Raw genomic sequence first — 20975 nt, forward strand, 5'->3', positions numbered from 1 at the left:
TTTTTTCAGTGAGAACTGTTGACGTGACATCGGCCGTCTCAATTTTTCTGCTCCTCTCGCCCACTCTAACCTGTCTCCTTTTGAACATGCTGCACTCCATTCTCTCAGATCCAACTCTGACTTTATCAAACCTGCCAACAAAGGTGATGCTGTTGTTGTCTGACGTACTGACCTCTACCTTGCAGAGGCTGAGCGCCAACTCTCTTCTTCCTATACCCCCCTGGACCATGACCCCACCACTGAACATCAAGTCATTGTTTCCAGGACCTCATTTCCTCTGGAGATCTCCCCTCCACAGCTTCCAACCGGACAGCCCGCTTCTACCTCCTTCCCAAAATCCACAAACTGGACTGTCCTGGTAGACCCATCGTGTTAGCCTGTTCCTGCCCCACGGAACTCATTTCTTCCTATCTTGACTGCATTTCTCTCTCCCCTTGTCCAGTCTCTTCCCACCTACATCCGTGATTCCTCTGATGCGCCCTACGTCATATCAACAATTTCCAGTTCCCTGGCCCTAACCACTGCCTCTTCACCATGGTCGTTCAATCTCTCTACATCTCCATCCCCCACCTGGATGGTCTGCGGGCTCTCAGCTTCTTCCTTGAACAGAGGCCCGAACAATCCCATCCACCACCGCCACTCTCCTCCATCTGGCTGAACATCTTCTCTCCTTGAACAATTTCTCCTTAAACTTGTCTCATGCCCTCCAAATAAAATGTGTGGCTATGGATACCTGCATGGTATCCATAAAAAAAAGAGTGACATCACAGGAAAACCGTAAGTGCATTGGTTGGTAAGTAACTGCTAGTTTGAACTACCTATTCTAAGTTGATTTCAGATTAAGGGTGACTACTGGGGCCCAGGATCAGAGGCCTAACAATTCAGCTTCAACTCAGCAGAGTTCCAGTTGATTTTAAAAAGTGTATTTTGAATCTCTATTCTAACTTGCTTTCAAATTAGAGGTAATTAGGAGAAATATTTTACAGATTGATAAAGTAAAGACCAGTGGGAAATTTAAAAACAAATTGAAAAACTAATTAAATAAAATAGAGGCGCAGGGCCAGGCAATGTGCTGTAGCTGCATGATGTGGGAGCTGGTGGACCCCATTGTGGTTCCTAGTGACCACATCTGTAGCAAATGTTGGTTGCTTGAGGAACTCCGGCTCAGAGTTGATGAGCTGGAGTCTGAGCTTCGGACACTGCGACACATCAGGGAGGGGGAGAGTTACCTGGACACTGTGTTTCAGGAGACAGTCACACCCCTTAGATTAACTACCTTAAATTCGGCCAGTGGTCAGGGACAGGAGGGTGTGACTATGAGTAAGGCAGGTAGAGGGATCCAGGAGGTAGCACTGCAGGAGCCTCAGCCCTTGCCCTTATCCAACAAGTTTGAGATTCTTTCCCCCTGTGTGGACGAGAGCGGGGGCTGTAGGGAGGATGAGCAAACTGACCATAGCACTGTGGTACAGGGAGCCATTCAAGTTGGGGGAGAAAAGAGAAAGGTAGTTGTAATCGCGGATAGTATAGTTAGGGGAATAGATACTGTTCTCTGTAACCAGGATCGAGAGTCTCGAAGGCTGTGTTGCCTACCTGGTGCCAGGATTAAGGATATCTCATCTGGGCTGCGGAGGAACTTGGAGTGGGAGGGGAAAGATCCAGTTGTCGTGGCCCACATAGGTACCAACGATATAGGTAGAATGAAGAAAGAGGTTCTGCTGAGGGAATACGAGCAGCTAGGGGATAAATTAAAAAGCAGAACCAAAAAGGTAATTATCTCCAGATTACTACCTGAGCCTCGAGCTAATTGGCACAGGGTCAATAAGATTAAAGAGGTAAATGCGTGGCTCAAAGATTGGTGTGGGAGAAATGGGTTCGAATGCATGGGACATTGGCACCAGTACTGGGGAAAGAGGGAGCTATTCCGTTTGGACGGGCTCCACTTGAATCATGCTGGGACCAGTGTTCTGGCAAATCGCATAACTAGGGTTGTAGATAGGGCTTTAAACTAAATAGTGGGGGGAGGGTTCAGTTGCATGGAAATATAAAAAATCAAAGTTTAAGGAGAGGGTAAGAGTGCAGGTTCGTGATGAGGCTGATTGTTATCAAAAAGTGAAAGGAAGGGACAGTGTGCGTGAACGCCATATTGCACCAAAGAATCATATAAGAGTAGGGAAAATTGACACGAGCAAACTTTTAAAGGCTTTGTACCTGAATGCGCGTAGCATTCGGAATAATACTAATGAGTTAACAGCGCAAATAGGAATAAATAGGTACGATTTGGTGGCCATTACTGAGACGTGATTACAGGGAGAACAGGTTTGGGAGTTGAATGTCTAAGGGTACTCAGTGTTTCAGAAGGATAGGCAGGAAGGAAAAGGAGGTGGTGTAGCTCTTTTAGTAAAGGAAGAGATCAGTGCTATAGTGAGGAATGGTATAGGCACTGGAGAGCAAGATGTACAGTCAGTCTGGGTAGAAATAAGAAATAGCAAGGGAAGGAAGTCCCCGGTGGGATTAATCTATTGGCCCCCAAACAGTAGTCAGCAATAGGGCACAGTATAACCCATGAAATACTGGGAGTATGTAAGAAAGGCACGGCAATAATCATGGGTGATTTTAATATGCATATTGACTGGACTAATCAAATTGGCAAGGGTAGCCTGGAGGGAGAATTCATAGAGTGTATTAGAGAGTGTTTCTTGGAGCAATATGTTGTGGAACCAACCTGGGAGCAGGCTATTCTGGATTTGGTTTTGTGTAATGAGATGAGATTAATTGATGATCTCATAATAAAGGATCCTCTAGGGAAGAGTGATCATAGCATTCTAGAATTTCAAGTTCAGTTTGAGAGTGAGAAACTTGAGTCCCACACTAGTGTTCTGGAGTTAAACAAAGGTAACTACATAGACTTGGCCCTAGTGGGCTGGGCAGGAAGACTACAAGGTAGGACAGTTGATGAACAGTGGCAGATATTTAAGGAAGTATTCAATTCCTCCCAAGTAAAATATATTCCAAAGAGGAAGAAAGATGGTAAGGGGGGGCGAAAAGCATCCATGGCTAAGCAAGGAAGTTAAAGATAACATAAAGGCAAAAACTAAGACATACCAAATTGCAAAGGTCAGTGGCAGGCTGGAAGATTGGGAAACTTTTAAAGATCAACAAAGGGTTACTAAAAAAATAATAAAAAGAGCAAAGGTAAATTATGAAAGAAAACTAGCGCAAAATGTAAAAACTGATAGCAAAAGCTTCTACAAGTATGTAAAAGGAAGTAGCTAAAGTGAATGTTGGTCCCTTGGAGGATGAGGCTGGGGAGTTAATAGTAGGGAATGCAGAAATGGCAGAGACGCTTAATCAATATTTTGCCTCAGTTTTCACGGTGGAGGACACTAGTACCACCCCAATAGTAACAGGTAGTGCAGAGGGTATAGAGAAGGAGGAACTTAGAACAGTTACCATTACTAGAGAAAAAGTACTTAGCAAACTATTGGGATTAAAGGGTGACAAGTCCCCAGGACCTGATGGCCTATATCCCAGGGTCTTGAAGGAAGTGGCAACGGAGATCGTGGATGCATATAATATTTCAAAATTCCCTGGATTCTGGATAGGTTCCAGTGGATTGGAAAAGTGCTAATATAACGCCCTTATTCAAAAAGGGGGGGAGGCAGAAAGTAGGAAACTATAGACCAGTTAGTTTAACGTCTGTCTTTGGGAAATTGTTGGAATCCATTATTAAGGAAGTAGCAATGGGGCATTTGGAAAGTCAAAATGGAATCCATCAGAGTCAGCATGGTTTTATGAAGAGTAAATCGTGTTTGACTAATTTGCTAGAGTTCTTTGAAGATGTGACAAGCAAAGTGGATAATGGGGATCTTGTAGATATAGTACATCTGGACTTCCAGAAGGCCTTTGATAAGGTGCTATACAAAAGATTAATACACAAGATAAGATCACACAGAGTTAGGGGGTAATATATTTAGCTTGGATAGAGGATTGGCTAACCAACAGAAAGCAGAGAGTCAGGACAAATGGGTCTTTTTCTGGATGGCAAGCTGTAACTAGTGGGGTGCCACAGGGTTTGGTCCTTGGGGCCCCAACTATTAACAATCTATACTAATGACTTGGATCCAGGGATAGAAGGTACAATAGCTAAATTTGCAGATGACACTAAAATGGGTAGGAAAGTAAGTTGCAATGAAAAAAAAAATTACAAATAGATATGGACAGGTGAGGTGAATGGGCCAAAATTTGGCAGATGGAGTTTAACGTGGATAAGTGTGAGGTTATCCATTTTGGTCAGAAGAATGAAAAGGTGACTTATTATTTAAATGGACAGAAACTTCAGAATGCTTCAGTGCAGAGGCATCTGGGTGTCCTCGTGCATGAATTGCCGTAAGCTAGTATGCAGTTACAGCAGGTAATGAGGAAGGCAAATGGAATTTTGGCATTTATTGCTAAAGGAATAGAGTATAAAAATAGGGAAGTGTTGTTGCAACTGTGCAAGGCATTGGTGAGACCGCGCCTGGAGTATTGTGCACAGTTTTGGCCCCCTCACTTGAGGAAGGATGTAGTTGCATTGAAGACAGTTCAGAGGAGGTTCACTAGATTGATTCCAGAGATGTGGGGCTTGTCTTATGAGGAGAGATTGAGCAGTTTAGGCCTATACTCGCTAGAGTTTAAAAGGATGAGAGGAGATCTAATTGAGATATATAAGATGCTAAAGGGGATAGACAAAGTAGATGTGGAGCGGATATTTCCCTTTGTGGGGCATTTTAGAATGAGAGGCTATAGTTTTAGGCTAAGGGGTGGTAGATTTAAATCAGAGATGAGAAGGAGTTACTTTTCTCAAAGGGCCGTGAATCTGTGGGATTCGCTACCTCAGAGTGCAGTGGATGCTGGGATGCTGAATAAATTTGAGGAGGAGATAGACAGATTTTTAATTAGAAACGGGTTGAAAAGTTATAGGGAGAGGGCTGGAAATTGGAGTTGAGGCCGAAATGAGATCAGCCATGATTGTATTGAATGGCGGGGCAGGCTCGAGGGGTTGAATTGCCTGCTCCTAGTTCTTATGTTCTTATGGGCCCCAGTTATGCCTGTCTCTTTATGGGGTATGTGGAACATTCTTTGTTCCAGTCCCTACTCAGGCCCCCTCCCACAACTCTATCTTCGGTACATCGATGACTGTTTCAGTGCCGCTTCATACTCTCGCCTGGATCTGGAAAAATTTATCAGTTTTGCTTCTAATTTCCAGCCCTCTATCACCTTCACGTGGCCCATCCCCGACACTTCACTTCTCTTCCTTGACCTCTGTATCAATTCATTACAAGCCCATTGACTCGCACAGCCACCTCGACTGCAGCTCCTCACATTCTGCTTCCTGTAAGGACTCCATCCCATTCTCTCAGTTCCTTCGCCTCCGTTGCCTCTGTTCCGCTGATGCCACTTTCCAAAATGGCGCTTCTGATAGGTCTTCCTTAACCGAGGTTTTCCACCCATTGTGGGTGACAGGGCCCTCAACTGTGTCCGACCCATTTCCCACACCGCTGCCCTCACATCCCCCCCCCGGCCCCCTATAAGTGGTATATAAAAAACCTGATAGCAGGGTATGCTAAGTCCCGGATGTATTGCTCTCTGGTGTAGAATAAGGAATACACAAGAAGCTGGGGTTCAGAAGCGTGTGCGTGTTCAATCGTTATGAAGTGACAAAACACTTCACAAATGATAGGCTTACGATGCAGCTTGAACTTTCATTCTGTTGCACAATTTAATAAAAATGTGTTTAGTACATGAAATGATACAAGTAATAAGCAGGGGCTTCCTGGTAAGCCTCCCACCCTTTGCAGCTCTAAATGGAAGTCACATGTGAGGTGATCCTCCCCGGGTTTTACTCCTTTCCCTCGTGTTGTAAGCTGCTTTCTCCTGCAGCAAGAGCGTACAAGAATTAGTGAGTGTCTACTGAAAAGGACAGGTCACATTTGTGGGGCTTCTGCATATGCTGAGAGGGATAAGAAGCAAGATGGAAGGTATTGAATGGAAAGCAAATGGTTGGAGTGTGAAATGAGGAATTAGTCATCAGAGGAGACGTTAGCCCTGCAGTTGCTGGAAAAGAATGCTGAAAGCAACAAGCAAGAGGTGTGTGTTTGGAATGAGAGGTGGTGTAGTGTGCCCTTGTGATTTTTGATGAAGGATGTGCTGCACAGAAAGTATGGGGGGACTTTTGTCAACATCATACTGAAATATAGAACTGTTACTATTTCAGGGCATTGAAGTGTTTTTTATATTGAATCCAGGACCTGGGGATCATGCTCTAGGAACTGACCATCTCTGCCACCTCTCATTAGGCCTGGTCTGTGTAGACCTTGGTAGTCCTTTTTCCACTCATGGGAAAGAGCATCTCTAAACTCTCTCAGCAGCACCTCCAGGAAGGCATCAGAGAACTTGGGGCAGCCTTGCGGCTCATTTCTCACAATAAGATCCTTCCAGAAATCTGACCGGGCAGTCTCACATATGTGTATTCAACCTCCCTGTAAGAGGTGCATTCGCGCTTTAAGTGGCAATCTGGGGGCCCACTGAAGATTCTTCCCAGAAAGTGGGTGAGTTGTTCATTCCTGACAAGAATTTGGGAGTTAAAATTACCAGGCCTCAAACTGATGATGTCAGGTGTGTCTGACATTATCCCTCTGCCCATCTGAAAATGGCTCCCAGTTGATTTACCCGCCATTTATTTTTACAGTGCAAGAAAAACCCGTACTGTGTCTCTGATAGAGCTATCTACATATCCCCTTGCCTCATAACATTTGATTTCTTCTTCAAATATTCTCTTCCCTTTTTAAAAGAACAAGTTCGATTATCCACTGTTTTCTCCTATGTTAAAAAAAATTGTAGCAATCTTTCTTCCAAAACATTTCTCTTCAGTTATGCTTTTATTTCACTTTTAATTCCAGTCTCCTGCTTGACATGCTTTCATCACATTGATGTCCTTATGCTCGAGAGATACTACATAAGTGTTTGTTGTAGCTGTTAATAAAGTGAATTTTAAGACTGCTGGTCATTGAAAATCTTATGATCAGTGCACAAATGAACTCACTTTGTTAACAAGCTGTTGCCTTATAAACATGTGACACGATTTTTTGCTGCAAATCATGCAGATGTTTTACATATGTTTTTAAATTTAAGTCACTTGATTTTGATAACATTCATCATGATGCAATAACCTTTTCCCAATTTTTAATTTCTGCAATTCCTGTCAGGAATTTACCGATAAGCAAATTGTCTCATTAGGGAGCCTTGGCAAAGCTTGACGAGTTCTGCTCAGTATGTGAGAAAGAAGGGCTTTAAGAAGCTGGTTTCCTGACAAATTCCTGCAAGAGATACAGATACAGCTGATTCTGAAAAACCAAAGCACTGCATTAAATAAGCTTCACTGCCTCATTGGCCAAGCTGGCTGTAATACATGAAAATTATACTAGACTGCAGAAAATTATGTAATCTTAGCATTGCCACATGGACTGCAGTGGTTCAAGAAGTTGGTACCCCACCACCTTCTCGAGGGTAATTAGGGGTGGGCAGTAAATGCTGGCCCAACCAGCGATGCCCACATCTTGTGAAAGAATAAACAAAAGGTCCAGCAAAAAATTTGATATTTTAAATTCTTTAAAGGATACTCATACTTAAAAGTACTGAAAATTTAACCCAATGTCCTTTTCTCAAAAAGACAATAAGCCAATTAACATATTTTAAAATAAAAGCAAAATATTGCGAATGTTGGAAATCTGAAATAAAAACAGAAAATGCTGGAAAAACTCAACAGGTCTGGCAGCATCTGTGGAAAGAGGAACAGAGTTAACGTTTCAAGTCCGTTTGACACTCCTTCAGAGCTCTGAAGAAGAGTCATATGGACTCGGAGCATACATTGTAAGTTGTTTGAAGGTTTTCATAGTGAGAGCAGTAACATTGAGTAAGATGTGTAACCATAAAATTGCCAAAGACAATGTTAAATAAATTAATTCTAAACAAAATTCAAATTTCCTTAAAAGAATTCTGTTAGTTTTAACCAAGTTGTTTGGAGGAGTGAGGGAAAACTGGACAGGGGGTGGGTGGAGTGCTTTCCTGCACTCACTAAACACGCCTTTAAAAATATTAGCTAATGATGGGTGTCAACAGTTATGCTCTTAGGAATGGCTATGTCCCACCCTAGAAGCTATAAGCAGCTATCTTGGGTGAGAAGGTCGGGAGAATTTAAAATCAGTTCCATCATTCTGAAACAAAAACAAACCATAGAGACTGGATAACGTCATTTCTGAAATAGAAAGCACACGATAAACCAAGTTGTATTTATTCAACCCAAAGATGCAGCTGCTTTACTGCTGCAATTTTCAGGCTGAGGCTAAACAGATGAATATGTGACCCCTTACAAAAATCTGGAAGTTAAAGTCATAGTTTAAGGTTTTATAAGCAAACAAATAACTGGAGAATGCTGAAACCTACTGATTTTGTGGTATTCTTTGCAAATGTGCAGATGGTCTGCATTGTTACAATTTTTCAGGTTTTACTTTCACTCATATTATTGGGTTACATTGCATTCCGCTATATGTTATGGCAGTTGAAGCCCTTCAAATTACCAACCTCACTTGGATAAAAGTTAACAGATAAAATGTTGAAAACCAGTACAGCCTGAGGCTTTTGATATCATTGCCTCCATTAGCGTAACAAACTTCTTGAATGCAGCTTTAAAATAATCATCAATTTCTGCATATTTGAATTTAATCTTTTTCTCACTGGAACCATCAAAAAATGTAATGGCTAGAGCAGCAGTATAGACTGGGCATCTGTGTGTGTGTGTGTGTGTGTGTGTGTGTGTGTGTGTTTTCTGATCACCATTCAATAAAGTCTGAGGACTTTAGGAAGAATATCAAGGTTTCTGGGAGGGTGCAAAGAGATTTAATAAAATATATATTGTGGATGAGTGATTTTTAGCTCTGATGAGAGACTAAAGAAATTGGCATTATTTCTGTGAAAATGAAGAGCTAAGAGGAGCTTCAATAGAGGTATTCAAAATTCTGGAGTGTTTTGATGAGGTCAGTCAGGAAAATTTTCTTCTACTGGTCTGTGATCCCAGGATAAGAAGGTCTGTCTGTCGAGAGAAAGCGATGGTACTGCTAGAGATGATCAAGCCAGATCTGGCAGTTGTAGCTGGTAGTGTTCGGAGGGATAAAATAGTGGCGTAGGACATCAGTTATGACCTGGTGAGGGTAGCAAAGGTAGAGGCAATATGGTTGTAGAGCAGATTGACAGAATAGTAGATATCTGTGTGGCACTAGTGACAGGGGCAGGGAGTTAAATTGGTCACTAAAAATTCAGAACCAGAAATGAACGATGTAGGAATGTAAATAATGAGATCTAATCAAGTTTTTAAAATTTGACTGATTGCATTAAGGTTTTACCAAACCTGAAAAATAGCCATGTACAACTTTTCATTAGGATTAGGTGGATAAGCACGGTGTAATGGTGTGAATAATTTGCTCTCATTGGATTAATATTCAGTACAATAATAACATAATTTAGTCTGGGTAACTGGTGCAGAGCTGAACAGATATGAAGAAATGTATGCATTATTGGGACAAAAGCTGCTGGTTGGTTGGCCTTGAAATGTTATTGGTATTCTCTAACTTAAGTAAAATGATATTTCTAATTAGAATGTGGGAGAAAGGAGACTGAGTGGTGCTGTACATTGGAACATTGTCCTTTCACCTCGAAACTCTGGGATCAAATGCAGCCAAGAATCATCGGATGAAAGTCTCTTCTCTGACAGTTATAAGTTTCAATTCCGTCTCCAGTGGGCATGAGTCCACAGCACAAAGCTGCCCATAGTTCATTGCTAATTAGGAATGTCACTCAAGGAGGCCCAAGGGATGGGTGGTGTGGGAATTAAAATGTGACTTATGTAGTTGGTGTATTCTTCTCAGATTGTGTTTGAAGCAAATTATTGGTAGTGTTGGGGGAGCTTTACTTTGTATCTAGATCGATCTGATCTCAACTGGGAGTGCTTGATGCTGACAGATTAAATTGAATTTTCTCTATGTCACTGCAACCCATTCTTTGCTAGTATAAATATTACATATTTCATTCTGGCCTCCCATGCTATTTGCCAGAGTGGATGATATTTGCTGGTAAATAATGCTTAGTCATAATTTTTAAAAAATATTCATTCACGGGATGTGGACTTCACTGGCTGGGCCAGCATTTATTGCCCATCCCTAGTTGCCCTTGAGAAGGTGGTGGTGAACTGCCTTCTTGAACCGCTGCAGACCATGTGGTGTAGGTACACCCACAGTGCTGTTAGGAAGGGAGTTCCATCACACTCCTGCCTTGTAGTTGGAGGACAGGCTTCAGGGAGTCAGGAGGTGAGCTACTCGTCACAGGATTCTTAGCCTCCGATCTGCTCTTGTAGCCGCAGTATTTATATGGCTAGTTCAGTTCAGTTTCTGGTCAATGGTAACCCCCAGGATGTTAGTAGTGGGGGATTTATTGATGGTAATGCCATTGAACGTCAAGGGGCGATGGTTAGATTCTCTCTTGTTGGAGATGATCATTGCCTGGCATTGTGTGGCACAAATGTTACTTGCCACTTGTCAGCCCAAGCCTGGACATTGTCCAGATCTTGCTGCATTTGGACATGGACTGCTTCAGTATCTGAGGAGTTGCAAATGGTGCTGAACATTGTGCAAACATCAGCAAGCATCCCCACTTCTGACTTTATGATGGAAGGAAAGTCATTGATGAAGCAGCTGGAGATGAGGAACTCCTGCAGTGATATCCTGGAGCTGAGATGACTGACCTCTAACAACTGCAACCATCTTCCTTTCTGCTAGGTATGACTCCAACCAGTGGAGAGGTTTCCCCCTGATTCCCATTGACTCCAGTTTTGCTAGGGCTCCTTGATGCCACACTCGGTCAAATGTGGCCTTGATGTCAAGTGCAGTCACTCTCACCTCATCTCGTGAGTTCAGCTCTTTTGTCCATGTTTGAACCAAGGCTGTAATGAGGCCAGGAGTTGAATGGCCCTGGCGGAACCCAAACTGAGCTTCAGTGAGCAGGTTATTGCTAAGCAAGTGCTGCTTGATAGCACTGTTGATGACTCCTTCCATCACTTTACTAATTATTGAGAGTAGACTGATGGGACGGTAATTGGCCTGGTTGGATTTGTCCTGCTTTTTGTTTAAGGGACATAACCTGGGCAATTTTCCACATAGCCGGGTAAATGCCAGTGTTATAGCTGTACTGGAACAAGTTGGCTAGGGAGCACGCAGGTTCTAGAACACAAGTCTTCAGTACTATTGCTGGAATATTGTCATAGGGGGCCATAGTCTTTGCACTATCCAGTGCCTTCAACCATTTCTTGATATCACATGGAGTGAATTGAATTGGCTGAAGACTGGTATCTGTGATGCTGGGGATATCCGGAGGAGGCTGAGATGGATCATCCACTCGGCACTTTTGGCTGAAGATTGTAGCAAATGCTTCAGCCTTATCTTTTGCACTGATGAGCTGGGCTCCTCCATCATTGATAATGGGGATATTTGTGGAGCCTCCTCCTCCTCCAGTGAGTTGTTTAATTGTCCACCACCATTCACAATTAGATGTGGCAGGACTGTAGACTTGCACCTGATCCTTGGGTGTGGGATCGCTTAGCTCTCTCTGTCACTTGCTGTTTATACTTTTGCACGCAAGTACTCCTGTGTTATAGCTTCACCAGGTTGACACCTTATTTTTAGGTGTGCCTAGTGCTGCTCCTGGCATGCTCTCCTGCACTCTCCTTTTAACTAGGGTTGATACCCTGGCTTGATGGGAATGGCAGAATGGGGAATATGCCGGGCCATGTGGTTACAATTTGTGTTCGAGTATAATTCTGCTGCTGCTGTTAGCCCAAAGCGCCTCTTGGATGCCCAGTCTTGAGTTGCTAGATCTGTTCAAAATTTATCCTATTTAGCATGGTGCTAGTGCCACACAACACAATGGAGGGTATCCTCAATGTGTAGGTGGGATTTTGTCTCCACAATGACTCTGTGTTGGTCACTCCTACTGTAAAGAACATATATTTTTATTTTTGTTGGATTGTTAAAGTTACAATGGCTGCAATTTGAAAGACATGTCTACTGGAACAGTGTGAGGGATATATACAATGTTGCTGTCCTGGAACAGAGTGTGCCATGATGACAGGATGGCGCTGAGGAGAAGTCTGGTCTAATGGGGAACTGCCTGGCAACAACATTTTAATTAGTGTCTGGCCAGGTGACCAGGGTTTGGTGTGAGCAGTGCTGCAGAATAGCTCCTAGCCTGAAAGGAAAAAGATCTAAAACACCTCTCTCCTGTGTGTGTGTAAGATTCCAGTACTCCTACAATAATAGCTAGCTGGCTTTTTCTCCTCATTTCTTTATAACCTGCTCTCTCTCTGAAAACCCCTGTCAAGAGGCAAAGGGGAAAAGCACTGTTAGACATTGAAAGGCAAGTGCTCAACCAGTGAGCTAAAGACTGACAGTGCTGGAAGACCACCTCATGTCATCAATAAAGGCTGAAAGTGCTGGAAGACCACCTTGTGTCATCAACAAAGAACTGAAAGGAATTTGGAAGACATTGATCAAAATCAACCCATTGAATTCCGTACTCCGGAATTGGTGCTATTGAACTGTTTTATCCCACCCTTAAAATCCATGTTTTTGTGTGTCTTGTATGTGTGTGTATAGGGATTTAAGAAGGGGTAGAGTTTAGGTCATAGAGTTAGAAATTAGCAGTTCATACTTCTTTCTTTTGCCAATGGCTAAAGACAACTTGTTCAATAAACAGTTCTTTACTTATTAAGTTTACAAACCTAGTGCTTGTATTCAGTTAACCTAAATTAAACAATTCGGTGGATTGATCAAACTTTTTCACATTTGTCACTGCTTGGGAGCAGTGGGGCTTGATATTGCAGTGCACTATCCCCAGTGAGTTGTGACTCTACCAATACTGTCATGGACAGATACATCTGCGGCAGGCAGGTTGGTGAGGATGAGGTCAAGTATGTTTTTCCCTTTTGTTGGTTCCCTCACCACTTGCCACAGACCTAGTCTAGCAGCTATGTCTTTTAGGACTCAGCCAGCTCGGTCAATAGTGGTGCTACCGAGCCACTCTTGATGATGGACATTGAAGTCCCCCACCCAGAGTACATTCTGTGTCCTTGCTACCCTCAATGTTTCCTCCAGTTGGTGTTCAACATGGAGGAGCACTGATTCATCAGCTGAGGGAGGGTGGTGCTTGATAATCAGCAGGAGGTTTCCTTGCCATTGTTTGACCTGATGCCATGAGACTTCATGGGGTCTGGAGTCGATGTTGAGGACTCCCAAGGCAACTCCCTCCCGATTGTATACCACTATACCGCCACCTCTGCTGGGCCTGTCCTGCCGGTGGGACAGAACATACCCAGGGATGGTGGTGGTAGTGTCTGGGACATTACCTGTAAGATATGATTCCATGAGGATGACTATGTCAGACAGTTGCTTGGCTAGCCTGTGAGACAGCCCTCCCAATTGTGCATTAGCCCCGAGATGTTAGCAAGGAGGACTTTGCAGGGTCGACAGGGCTGGGTTTGCCGTTGTCGTTTTCAGTGACTAGGTTGATGCCGGGTGGTCCATCCGGTTTCATTCCTTTTTTGCTGCCTAAAGTGCCAGTCTTTCTATTCGGAATGCTTGACAAATGCTCTCAGCATGCCCCCAGCCTCCCATATTTGCTTCGCCTTTTTCTTGAAGGAGTTCCAATTCATTTGGCACGGTTTCACAGATACTGAAACCCTCCACTATTGCCTCCAGGTGGCTGTTTTTCATCTAGCTGATGGATGTTGACAGTCTATTCAGCTGCAGCAAGTAACCCAACTTTGTTTGATCCTGCCCTTACCTGACCATCTAATATGGACCACTGGATAGCTGGACCACTTGTTGATGTTTCTTGTCCTATCCCAGGGCGTTGATGCCAATTATACTACCCCTAATGCTGTTGCAGCACCTGAGAGCAGCAATTTCTAACCTGGAACTTTATGTATGCCTCAAAAATGCCTCAATTTGACAGCTTTATCTACTAGATTGTTTTGAAGAGCTGTGACAGTCAGCTTCTAAATGGAGTGTCAGTGCTGCCTAACCAAAGCAAGCTACTAAATTGTTTCTCCAGCAAAGCACAAACTGTAGAAAAACTACTCATTGTTTTCTAACACTGATCTTTCAACATGGCTGACAGGAATGGCTTATAGTAAACAAAAAGCAATGGAAGTAAAATCTGTGGTAAACTTTGATTTTCTGTTCCTCGTATGTATTTTATACATACTTATTCAAACACATACTAAAGGTAATATTAGAATAAACATTTGAAGATTAAATTATTAAATATAATCAATTTTCCACTATTACAATCTCACTGTTATTTGACCTACTAACCAGTCTGCTGCAAGAAATAGTTTGCAATGATTGGGGGAGAAGTCAGTGAAAATTTCCTCAGCTGCTGACTGTTAATGGCAAGACAGAGGACTATGTTGATATTTTCTATACACATTGGAAAACTGTATGCAAAGACCTCCTCCTCTTAATTTATACAGAAACATTACCCATTGTGGTGACTAAATTATGTATAATTCCCTTTTTATATTTAATAGGCTGGATTGATTCGGGCAGACACTGGCGAGTTTTTCATTGAGCCGTTGGAAAAAGGGCAACAGGCACTGGAGGAAAAAGGTCGTGTTCATGTGGTGTATCGTAGGTCATCTGTCAAACAAGCAGTACCAAAAGATCTACATGTTGAAGGTATCGAAAGGACTAATAGCTTCTGAAAGTTTCAACTAAAGTAAAAAAAAATTATGAACATGTTAAAGACAAAAATCTTGGTTATGTTATTAAACTCAGTGCGCCCTCCATACTGCATACTAACATTGTACAATATTAAGTACTTTTTTTTGAAGACTAATTTTATTATAGTGTTTGCATTCTGCATCCTTTAAGTTTTTAATTTATTTGTACATTTTAGTGGAAGCCCATTTGCCTTTGCATTGTAGTATATTTTATTTTAAAAATTCAGAAGAGTTTCTCTCCTAAATTGAAATAGTATATGCAATTTTTTCAAATGTTAATAAAGAAAATCCTGTAAATTGATAGTTTAAGGCACTGCTTAGCAATTATGTGACCGACTTAACTAACATAACTTGCCCGTGTAGGCTGCCACAGCCTATTCATTTCGATGCGTAACATTCCTGTGTGGTATGTTGCATTCTTTAAGGGTATTTCTGCTTGACTTATGTTCATCTTTTCATACACAGAGGGTTTCAATGAAAAAAGAAAAATTAGGAAATGAAATATTTGGACACTCTTGAAATCTCTTTTGGCTTAGCATCCAGTTTTTTGTCCGAATGCACCTCAATGAAGTGCATTAGGAAGTTTTGTTTGTTAAAGGCATTGTTATAGCAGGCAATCTTTGGGTGAAGAATGGTAATGTTGCTCAGCGTAATTTTTATCTCATCAGTTGGTGTACATTGCAAGGCCAGATATCCTGTAGAAATGGGACACAAAGTCTTGTATAGCATTTTATTAAATATGAAATCTTAAAGCCAATCTCCTGAGACTATACTCTGTCCAATCCAGTTATATTTTCATTAACTTGTGTAAAACTCACTTGAGACGAGCATGCCAAGTATGATGAATTTATATACAGTCAGCATCTGAGAATGCTTAAATATCCTTTGGCTTCACTATTAAGGTTTGAATTCAAATCCTGACTTTGGCTGAAATCCAAACTTGGCAATCCTTGATGGACGGGGTATTGGTCAGTTCATTAGAGCTCTGTTTCAGGACACTGGGTTGGTTAGCTCAGTTGGCTGGACAGCTGGTTTGTGATGCAAAGTGAAGCCAGCAGCGTGGGTTCAATTCCTGTACCAGCTGAGGTCATCCATGAAGGTACCGCCTTCTCAACTTCTCCCCTTGCCTGAGGTGTGGTGACTCTTAGGTTAAACTCACCACCAGTCATCTCTCTCTAATGCTCTCTCTAATGAGCGAGCAGCTTATGGTCCTCTGGGACGACGACAACTTTCATTCATATTTCAGGACAGAAAATAATGACCAGGAGATTTGTTCCAAATGCAATTTCTGTTGACTACATAACATTTACCGGAGTGTAAGGCAGTGCATTATAGCAGATTAACATTTGTAAAGATAAATATTTGGATAGCAAAGCCACTGAGAGAACTTACAAGAAAAAGAGAATTAGTCTTGCATTTGCTCTGCTTATTTGTTGCTCCACCTGTGGACTGATTACTTTGATCTTGGGGACTGACATGGATTAAACTGTAATACTACGTAACAGTTATCTGCATGATTCTGTGATTTTCCATAAAAGGAGACATAATGAACAAAGAATATAATGTTGGACATTTGAAGCAGCATGTGGCAGGCTAACCTAGAATTTGAACCTAGAACTTTCTGATGAGAAGGCACTTATTGTACTAATTGTACTAAGATGGTAGCCTTAGATTTGAAATGTGTTTTGTGCAATATTTAATTTAGGAAGCCTTGATAATTTAGTTCCATATAATTGGAATAATATGCATATTATTATGCTTTATTTATTTTTAATGTTAGACATCTATTGTATCCTTTTTGTATGATTTTAAAAACCAACTGTTCTTCATTAGCAATGGCCTTTGTCATCAGTTGATCCTGATGTATTGCCATATTTCATGTGAAGTAGTAACAGATGCTGAGAGTGGAAAGTATGGGAAGCCTCCCTGATTTTTGGGCTTTTGCAATTATTGGCTCACATCCAATTTGAGACCACACACATCTGTAATCCATACCTCATCATTAGTCTAAAGATTAGACTGTATAAGAACTCAAATTATACTGTTCCTAGACTTTTTATCGACCAGTTTGAGAATGGTTGTAAACTGCTAAGCTTAGTTGGTTATTAATATTTGTAGCTTTGTTCTTTCACCATTTCTTCCTTCTCCCAAACTGCCTTTCTTCAGTCTTCTTTATTGTGTAATCCATGATGAGCTGACACTAGGTCTACCTGTCAGAACCACTCATAGCACTCTTCTGAAAAGGGGCAGTTTTGATTTCACTATCTTAACCTACTTTATTTTCTCTCCAAGGTCCTAGAGCTAGTCATTGACATCCATACGCCCAGTTTTCTCTGTTTGAGTTCCGACGTACTTACAGCACTGAGCCCTGTAGTCCTCTGCCCTCTTGTCCTGCTACTTTTTATGTTGTGTAGATAATTCCTTTCATCTCTCCAGCCTCTCCTCTGTGGTTTCTGAAGTTACAGTATCTCATGTTTGCACTCGCACTGTTTCAAATACAGTCACTATATCTCCTCAAGAGTTTGTCCTTTATGTCTTCACAGTTAGGACAGACGTGCCACAAAATTCCTTTATTCCTATTTATTATCTATGCATTGCCCCATCAGTACCATAATCTGCAAGTATGGTAGCAACTTCTGTTTGCACAGGTATGCCAGTGGTACTTGATTCTACCTCCTGTGCACCACTATTGATTCTAGGCCTGCTGCTGTACTACATAATCACAGATTTGTTACAGCACAGAAGGAGGCCATTTGGCCTGTTTGTACCGGCTTTCCAAATAAGCAATTCACTTAGTGCCATTCTTCCCATAGCTCTTTGCATTCTTCCTTTTCAGAAAACGGTCTAATTCCCTTTTGAATGCTTCAGTGCATTCCAGACCTTAACCATTCACTGTGAGAAAAAGTTTTTCCTCATGTTACTTTTGCTTCTTTTACCAATTGTATTAAACCTGTGCCCTCTCATGAGTGGGAACAGTTTCTCCTTATTTCCTCTGTCCAGACCCTCATTATTTTGAATACCTCTATCAAAACTCCTCTCAACCTTCTTTTCCCTAAGGAAAAGAGTCCTAACTTCTCCGGTCTATCTTCATAACTGAAGTTTCTCATCCCTGGAACCATTCTCATGAATCTTTTCTGCACTCTCTCCAATGCCTTCTCTATGCAACTAGTTATTTAAAATCAAGTACTGGGTCCTAAAACTTCATGTTAACAGGACTGAAACAAGTTTTTCTGGGTTTTGATTTGCGCTTTTGGCTTTGACTTCTTCAATCTTCCAGGCTGTCTGTTCACACTAAACCATGCCGTTCTGTTCATTTCTGAGCTTAGCTTTCAAGTCCATATCTGGTCTGTTATTAAGGCCTCCTTAAAAATTGTCTGTTTACTTCATCTCCACAGCTGCTTGAAGCCCTGATTCATGCCTCCATAAACATCAGCTATTCTTGACCCCGATGATCTGGTCCTCCCCCACACACAATTATAAATGGCCATTACCTCTGTCCTTGCCAAGCTTCCTGTGCTCAAGTGAATTAATTTCAGGAACTTTATCTTCTGTCTTCAAACCCCGCCCCTCATGGCCTTTCTCTATTCTACCTGGCAGATTTTGCCAGCCCAAAACCTCCATACCCCCGACTGTTTGTCTGTTTCCCATGTTTTTTCACTTCAACATATGAAGAATAAAGAATATTCATTTACATAACACCATTCATGTCCTTGGAACACCTGAAGCTTCACTGCCGATGAGTTGTTTTTGAAGTGTATTCATTGTTGTTATATAGGCAAGCACACAGGCAATTTGCACACAGCAAGGTCCCACAAACAGAAAATGATATAAGAACACAAGAAATAGTAGCAGGAATAGACCATATGGCCCTTTGAGCCTGCTCTGCATTTTTCCAGTTTGGTTATGGCTGATGACCTTCCTCAAATTTGCTTTCCTGCGCGCTCCCCATATCCCTTGATTCCTTGAGAGACCAAAAATCTATCCATCTGAGTTTTGAATATGCTCAATAATACAGTATGTATGTGTATATATATCTGTCTTGATGGTGTTTATTAAAGGATAATTGTAAGTCAAGACACTGGTAAATAACCTCAGCTTCTCTTCAAATAATATCAGCCTGGAGGGACCGCAATTACTTGTCTTATCCAAAATCTCTGATAATGGAATGACTCCTTGGTATTGCGCTGTATATTATGTCAAGTGCTTAAGATATAGAGGGGGCTTCAACCCACCATCTTGTGACTCAAAAGAGCAAATTGCCACTGAGCTAAGCTGATAGCTAGAAGCCAATCTTTCTTGTGTCTCTACCCTCTGGAATTTTCTTTCAAAGCCATTTTCCCTTGCTCCCTCTCCCAGCCTTCAAAAGTATCTGAAAAACCTATATCTCAGATTGTGGCTTCTGTGTTATTTCCTCTCTTTCCCCACTCCCCTCCCCCATCAATTCCTTAATTTCCTGTTTGGTCTCGACCTCTCCCCATCATAATGTGCTCTGAAATATTTTCCAAAGTGAGGAAGCAAAACATAAATGTAAGTTGGTGCTGAGGGAACTGGTCCAGACAGCACTTCCTTTCTTCGAGATGCTGCACTGTGCTGCCTTACACTAATTACTCGATCTAGAATTCCCCCAGCGACAACAAAAAGTTCAAGTAACAGTTGAAGCTGAGATTTAAGCCTATCATTTTCTGCGTTAAGTCAAATACAACCGATCTGCTTATGTACAAGACTTTTTTTTTCAGCATCAAACATTCCCAGGCCTGTTGTCTCTGTACTCTGACCCCAAATTAAGAAGAGCTTCCTTGATTGAAGCAATATAAAATTTTCCATTGCTGGCATTGGCCATTCTATAACCTGTCAATTGAGATTGACAATTTAGTATTGCAAACTCTTGCTCATTAGATAGTGGGCTTCACAGTACTGAAAATATTTTAAATTATATTTCTTTTCTATCCAAACTAGACTACATGAGGATTCATCCACAGTGTAGGAAGTGTGGAATGGGCTAAGTCACCAGAGGCAGCATCAGTGTTGACGCATGCTGATCCAGTTTGCTTCCACTATTCTAACCATATTTGTTCATCTGCTGCTACTCTTGTTTGTACGTTCTGATTTTATAACGCAGTACACCAAAACAACCCTCCTAAGAAGTGCTAAGCATCACCATAATTCAATATAGGTGATAGGAGGCTATAGTGTTCAAAGTGAAGCCCATCTGACTGTCAAAACAGTCCATGAATCTATTTCTTGCAGATGAAAATGAAATGTGCCTGATCTTTGAAAAAAGATATGGGGCATAATTTTTAGGTCGGCGGCTTCGGGATCAGCCAGGGAATGGACTGCCAACCGCGATCAGCCCCCGACCGAAGCTCAGCGCTGCTGGGGTGGGGACGGGAGGAGGGCAGGCGCTGACATCAGCGTGGGCACAGGTGAGCGCTGACAGAAAGTGTCCTGAAGGCAGAGAGCTTCCTCAGGGAGCTGAAGACTTGAAAAGCATTAAATAGAGCTTTTCAAATCAGGAGAAAAATGTCCAAACATCACAATCAGTCACCTGAGCATCTGCGTGATAAAAATGCTGTCCATAGATTTTTCTTTTTCTTTCATTTAATAATAGAAACCTCATCCCGCCCTTGGATGAGGTTTCATGAAAAATGCAAAGTTTGCCTGCCGATTCGCCCATCCGCCAACCGTGAGGTTGGACGGACCACGAAAAATCAGACACCGATGCACTTTAATATCCTTAATTGGCCTCTTAATTGTTGGCGGGTGTGCTTCCAACTTCTGTGTGCCTCCCTCCCCCCGACCAGAATATTGCATGACATCGGGATGCTCGCCCGGCGTCATGTCGCGTGATTTCGCGTCTGATCGGGTCATAAAATTCTGACCATGGGCCTGATTTTTGAAGTTATGTGCATATTCTCTTAGTAAGAGAAATGCTGTCCATTTCATGATACTGATTGAGTTAACTGACTGAACAGTGAAATAGTGCATTATTTTATCAAATTCTTTCATGACACTAAATGCACTTAGCATTGTTTGATTTTTAAATGTAGTGGTGAACATATGCAATGTCGAACAAAGGAACAGCTATATAATTTGTAATTGAAGAGTTTTGGCA

The 20975-nt window shown here is 41.9% G+C and overlaps 1 protein-coding gene across 2 annotated transcripts in view; it reads left to right on the forward strand.

The window, feature by feature from the left end:
- The window catches only part of adamts14 (ADAM metallopeptidase with thrombospondin type 1 motif, 14), a 188368-nt gene that overhangs the window by 15627 nt on the left and 151766 nt on the right, over positions 1-20975 (forward strand). For both annotated transcript variants that reach the window (XM_078530690.1, XM_078530691.1), the window contains exon 3: positions 14672-14819. In XM_078530690.1, the coding sequence (XP_078386816.1) occupies positions 14672-14819 (148 nt within the window). The remainder of the gene's footprint in view (positions 1-14671; positions 14820-20975) is intronic.

This window comes from Cetorhinus maximus, chromosome 27 (assembly GCF_964194155.1).
Source record: "Cetorhinus maximus chromosome 27, sCetMax3.hap1.1, whole genome shotgun sequence".
Taxonomy (NCBI): Eukaryota; Metazoa; Chordata; class Chondrichthyes; order Lamniformes; family Cetorhinidae; genus Cetorhinus; species Cetorhinus maximus.